At 49.2% G+C, this 6,307-nt stretch overlaps 1 protein-coding gene across 1 annotated transcript; it reads left to right on the top strand.

Annotated features, from left to right (window-relative positions):
• Window positions 1–5: 5 nt before the first annotated feature.
• On the top strand, window positions 6–4,494 carry MRPL37 (mitochondrial ribosomal protein L37; the record flags this gene model as incomplete). The annotated part of the gene is made up of 6 exons (XM_009084996.1): window positions 6–148; window positions 775–890; window positions 1,780–1,965; window positions 2,827–2,984; window positions 3,481–3,684; window positions 4,269–4,494. Coding segments are annotated over 6 exons (885 nt in total), but the record flags the coding sequence as incomplete, so codon positions are not given.
• Between the last annotated feature and the right edge of the window lie 1,813 nt (window positions 4,495–6,307).

The raw sequence follows: 6,307 nt of genomic DNA, 5'->3' as shown, positions 1-6,307 counted from the left end.
AGACGCAGCGGGTGGAAGGTTTGCCGCCGGCCGTGCTGAGCGGCGCCGCGCTCGGGCTGCAGGAGCACGAGGAGAGGGTGATGCAGGCCATCTCCCGCGCCAGGTTCTGGAACACCACGGAAGTTGCCCCCAAGAGGGAGCAATATTGGTGAGTCCTCGGCCGCAGGGGAGTCTGCCGTGTGTAGTTGTGGTATTGTTGCGAGCCGTGCACCGCAGGTGACAGGTAAAGAACCGGAGTTAACACTACAAAGGGACTCACTCGCTGTCCAAAACCCTTTGTGTCAGGTTGTCAACTTGTACAACAGCCCAAACAAATAAACTCCCAGTTCTGAGCATTGGCGGCGGCACTGACACAACCGCTGCACTCCGTTAAAGCTTCCTTCAGGCCAAGGTCTCTGTTTCAACCTGAGCTCTGCTTCAGGCTGATGCAGGATGTTAGTTTTTAAACACCTCATGGTAAGCTCTGCCAACTTGGAACAGCAGTGTGGGTTATTAGTCCATGTTAGCTGTTTGGGGATGTTGTACCATGATGTGTTTTACATACAGTAGTTTTACAGCGTTGGTGAGACACTGGCACAAGTTGCCCAGGGAGGCTGTGGCTGCCCCAACCCTGGCAGTGTTCAAAGCCAGGTTGGATGAAGCCTTGAGCAACCTGCTCTGGTGAGAGGTATCCCTGCCCAGGGACCAGATGATCCATAAGATCCATTCCAACCCCTAAAATTCTATGATTAGGATCCCATTTTTAATGTAACTATTCTTTTTCTCCTCCCAAAGCCCAGTGTTGTTTGAAAACTTGATACATCTATGCCGGCTAATCACTGCAAAATATCCTTCTTTGAATAAAAGGATGTTGGCTAGAAACTACAGGATATCAGCCATGTGGGAAAGAGGTTAGTTGCTGCTGTGGGAGAAGCATTTAGCTCTGTAAGGTAAGAGAGGTGACAAAGCTGCTAGGTTTAAGGCTGAGGACTTGGAGAAAATTCCCCTCTGAGGACAGGCTGAGGGAGTTGGGTCTGTTCAGCCTGGAGAAGAGAAGGTTGTGTGGAGACCTCATAGCGACCTTCCAGGATCTGAAGGGGCTACAGGGCAGCCAGAGAGGGTCTTTTGGTTAGGAACTGTATTGATGGGACAAGGGGAAATGGGTTCAAGTTGAAGGAGTGGCAATTTAGGTTAGATATTAGGAAAAGTTTTTTCCTGTGAGGGTGGTGACACTGGCACAGGTTGCCCAGGGAGGCTGTGACTGCCCCAACCCTGGCAGTGTTCAAAGCCAGTTTGGATAAAGCCTTAAGCAACCTGCTCTGGTGGGAGGTGTCCCTGCCCAAGGCAGGGGTTGGGGCTGGATGATCTCTTAAGGTCCATTCCACTCCTAAAACTCTGTGCTTCTATGACAAAATGTAACAATTTCTGGAACCAGGTAATTCAGTCTGGTTTCAGTAGTGCTCTCAGCATGGGCAGCAGATGGTGGCAGGATACAGTCCCTGAGGAGATCATTAGATGTTAGACAGCAGTGACAAAATGGCAGGAGAAGGTAACCAGTTTCCTAGACCTGATTGTTTATTGTTTTGTGTCCCAGATCAGAACTGTTGTTTTTCTAAGTACATTTAGTTAAGAACTTAACCCTAGCAATTAGCGTTGGTATTTTAGAACCTACAGCTGAGCTACTGTTTAAAATGGGTTTGCAGGTGAGGGGGAGAGCTTTGCACCTTGCTAAAGGAAGTGTACATATTTCCTTAACCTGACTGCACCAATGTTTGAATGTTGCCTAATTTCCCTCCCCAGAATCCATTCTCCTTCAGGTCCGTGGCCTGAACGGAATACTCATGAACTCCATGGCCCCAATACCACCAGTAGCCTCCAAGGAGGAGATACTGGCCACCAAAGAACATGTTCTGGAGACCTTCTATCCCATCTCACCTACAATTGATCTCCAGGAAGTGAATGTGTACAAAGAATTCAATGACACAGGTAAGTCCAGCGGCTGGTGATAATGTTGTAAGTGTTTGGGTTAACCTGGAGTCTTTGTCCTTCTGGGAGGCAGCTGAGAGTGTGAGAATGAGAGACAAAGGAGCCAGGCACAGGTTTGGGTTTGTTTAGCCTTGAGAAGAGGCTCAGGGGTGACCTGATGGCTCTCTACACCTACCTGACAGGGGGTTGGAAAGAGGTGGGGGATGGTCTCCTGCCATGGCCGCAGGAAGAGAACTAGGAATGGCCAAAAGCTGAGGCAGGGGTTAGGTTAGATATTAGGAAGACGTTTTTTCCTGTGGGGGTAGATTCTCCCACCTGGGCAGTGTTCAAAGCCAGGTTGGCTAAAGCCTTGAGCAACCTGTTCTGGTGGGAGGTGTTCTCACACAGGGCAGGGGGTTGGGCCTAGATAATCTGTAAGGTCCATTCCAATCCCTAAAATTCTGTGATTCTCTGTTAGGATTTGATGTCAGGAAAATGTTTTCCACTGTTAAGGTGTTCAGGCAGTAGGTTGCCTTGCCCAGGGAGGTGGTGGAGTCCCCATCCTTGGAAGTGTTTAAGAGGTGTCTGGATCTGGCGCTGGAGGACATGGTTTAGTGGTTACAGAGGAGTGACAGGTTAATGGTTGGAATTGATGATCTTTAAGGTCTCCTCCAACCTTGATTCTGTGATTCTGGGTGTGTAGCGCAAGTGCTCCACACCTGGTACAAGTGTTTTGTGGCCTAAGCAGGACTGAGGCGAAGAACCTAAACCCCAGGGAATTACTGTCAGTGAATTACTGAACAGTCCCTGAGGACAATGGAGAGAACCTTGGCTGTGCAGGGTCTTACTGAGCGATTTCTGACATGATTATCTGCCATTCAGGTTTTAAAGATGGTTATCCATACTCTCATCCTCACACTCTGTTCTTCCTGGAGTCAGCCAACATTCGCCCGAACAGGTTCAGACCAGAACAGCTTCGTGCTAAAATGCTGATGTTTGCGTTTGGCAACGCGCTGGCCAAGGCCAAGGCACTGTACGGGGTATGTATGGGAGGCTGCTGCTGCCTTCCTGGGCCTTTGTTCTCCCTCTGGTGCTGCAGCTAGTGGAAAGAGTCCTGAAATTCCCTTGCCGTGGCATGTTACAGTAGTTTTCCCATCCAAACTTTCCTGTCCAGAGGTCTAACCCCAACCTTCAGGTTACTGATGTGATCCAGTGTGTTCATGATGTAACACGCACTGGGGTGGTGATGGGTAGGACCCAGGGAGTGAGTTCAGCTGCAGAGCTCTAACCCGTCCCACAGCTCAGTATGTAAATTGACACTTCATTGCTGGCTGAAGGAGGAATTTTAATTAAAATACAAAATCTACATTCAAAACTTGTTTGACTAGAGTAATTTTCTGGGCAAGGTAACAATACATTTATTAAAATCTTGGCTTTAAACCAGCACAGAACATGCAGAATCAGCAAGAACTCATACAATTTCTGTAGTAACTGGTGTTTTAAACATTGTTTCCCACCCCCCACTTCTTTTCCTAGGATGATCCCAAGGTTTTGGAGCAGCCAGTAGTGGTGCAAAGCATTGGCACAGATGGACAGCTCTTCCAGTTCATGGTGTTCCAGTTAAACACAACAGACCTTGTCTCGAGCGATGGCATAAAAAATCTGGTCTGGATTGACTCTGATCAGAGTCTGTATGAGAGAGCCCTGTGCCGTCCAGAAATCAAGAAGAGAGTTGTGACAGTAAGGAAAACTTGGGAAGTGGTCCTGGCAGTGCTGCCCTTTAACCTCAGCTGGGGGTTTAGGAAATGGTCCTGGGAATCCTGCCCTTTCACCTCAGCTGGATGTTTTAAACCAGCCGAGGGGACCTGACACGGGCATCAGCCTCATTCTTCCCTAAGCAGGTGTTCCTGAGGGAGACAGTTCCTGAGTGTTTGTAGTGCTGATGTGCCACATGCCAGGCTTAATAGCTGCTCCTATGTCCAGATATCCCTGTCTGTAATCCACCATCTCCTAACACACTTGTTTAAAACCAGCTTGGATGAAGGAAATGCTTACATGGCACTGTCAGCCTTGCTGGGGAGTGAACAGCACAGGGCTGTGAGCACTGGTTGTACTAGGAGGGCTTCTGATTGCTGGACAAAGGGGTTTTGCCCTCTGAGATTGACACCAGTGGAAGTTTATCCCCACACAAACCCCTCTGGGGAGGGAGAGCACAATTTGGGAGCTGCCATGCCCGAGGTCTTATTGGAGCATGTTTAAAGCCGTTGTTTGTCTCCATTAATCACTTCACTGCAAACTGAGCATCCGTGTCTTTCTCCCTGCAGAAACCCGCTGGAATTCATGGCTTTGAGCCAGACACATTCAAGAAGTTTCTGGCACTGTATCTGCATGGAACTGTGTGAAATTCAGCTCAAATGAAAATACTTCACCAACTGTACCTGCTGCTTCTCTTTGCCGGAGCCGTCATATAATTAAAGAGAAGTGGATTAATTTACTTGAAAAAATAAATTATATTATTACTGAAAGTAAAACATTTTTTTTAAAACTAAATAGTGCGTGAAGAAACTCTTTTCATTTTTAGGGGCTCACCTCCGGATTTGGGTTAGAGGGAGTCATCAAATGCATCCTCCTGCACATCCTGGAAAGAACATAAGCCAGTCATTATTCCTGTGCGCAGGCTCTGCTCTCAGGGAGCTTCTGCACAGAGCCAGACTCAAACCTATTTCCGAGGCTCCTTTGAGTCCCTCTGAATGCAGAAGAGACTTCCAAAGCTTCAAGGGGGGAGCCTGAGACATGAGCCTTTTTCATTCTGCCTGGCTTTGACTTTGTGTTGCTCCTGGCTGCTGCGGGATGCGTCGTGCTGCCCCACGCTTAGTTCCCAAAGCACTTAATCGGAGAGATTGCTTTGTTGGATCTGTGGAACCACAGTTCTTTCATCCCCCCAATCCTGGATGAAGAGACCTGTGCATTTGGGGGAAAGTGGTGCAGAATGTAGCAGGAAACTTTGGTGCCTGTAGCTGGTGTTTTGCTGCTAAAAATACAAAGGCAGAATTTCTCCCTGCCACACAGAGTTAACTGAGCAGGAAGCATATTCTTTTGAACATGGGGGGATTAGTGTGGGTTTTGTAAAACGAAAGCTAAATTAGCTGCAGCCAAATGTAGAATGTTTTGCAGCTCTGATACCCTCCAGCACATGGGAAGGAAGAGGACAGCCTGTGCTATTTTAAGGGGTGGAAGAGCATATTTCCAAGAAGTGCATCTCACTTCAGGGTCTTGTGTCAGAGGCTGGTCTGTGCTCTGGGATCTCTGACCATCTGGATGAACACCCCGGTTGTGTGTTCCAGCCCCAGTCCATCAGGCAGCTCCAGCCCGCAGGTTTCAGCACTCACCTTTGAGTTGCACCTAGAAAATTGGGAAGCAGCGACTGAGTTACATCTACAAATCCCTCACTAGTTAGGAGAAATGCTTGAAAGAGGAATAATCTAGTAAGTGTTGCATTGATCTGAACCATGTTAATCCTGCCTGCCCGAGGGATGCCTAATTCAGCTCATCCATGTAAATCTGCTCAGGGCTGTGATTTGCACCCAGGTACTTGGGGATCCGTTTTAACACCGCCGTGCTCTGTGGAGCCTGTCACGGTAGGTGTTTGTTTCGCAGGCTGTTGGCTCCCTGCTGTGTCACACACACCCTGCTTGACATCCTCTCGCTCTCCGCCTTCGGGTCATTACCCATCCTAGGGAGGGAGCCCTGTCGGGCTGCCAGCTGCCCATTAGCATTCCTGAGGAGAGAGTTTCCCTGAGGAAGCCTGGTGGAAAAAGCGTCTGTGGTGGGAAGGGGGCGTGGAGAAGCAAAACACCTCACATGCTCCCAGTAGATGTGGGAATCTGTGAAGATGGTCTGTGTGGGAAAGAGGCTAAGTCCTTTCAGATACGCTTTTACCTCTCAACAAAGACATCTCGGGGCAGGCAGTAGAAGATGAGACACCAGGGGAAACTGGAGTCCTGCTGCCTCTAAGCTCAGCAGAGACAAAGCATGAGCACAGTGAGGGATGGATGAAGGCAGAGCGAAGGGAGTGGTGAAAAATGGCAGGAAGTCAGTGGGAGAACAAGGTTTCAGAGGTTATGTGAGGCATCAGCAAGCCAGTGGGGATGAGGGCACTGTACACAAGCATGCAAGATGTCCCTGGTTTGCTCAGGGCACGGTTGCTCTCCCCTGTGGGGGGAGGAGCAGCTGATCCTTATGCAGGGTAAGCTCCCGAGGTCCCAGAGGGGAGCTCAGGGGGGGCAGAGTGGGGCTCCCAGCTTAACACCTTGCATGGATGCTCCATCATGGTCCATGAACCAGGCAGGTCCTACCACAGTCA

The sequence above is a fragment of the Acanthisitta chloris genome, unplaced genomic scaffold (assembly GCF_000695815.1).
Source record: "Acanthisitta chloris isolate BGI_N310 unplaced genomic scaffold, ASM69581v1 scaffold25901, whole genome shotgun sequence".
Taxonomy (NCBI): Eukaryota; Metazoa; Chordata; class Aves; order Passeriformes; family Acanthisittidae; genus Acanthisitta; species Acanthisitta chloris.
The sequence above is the reverse complement of the archived record's forward strand: the minus strand, read 5'-3'. Positions and strand labels throughout refer to the sequence as shown.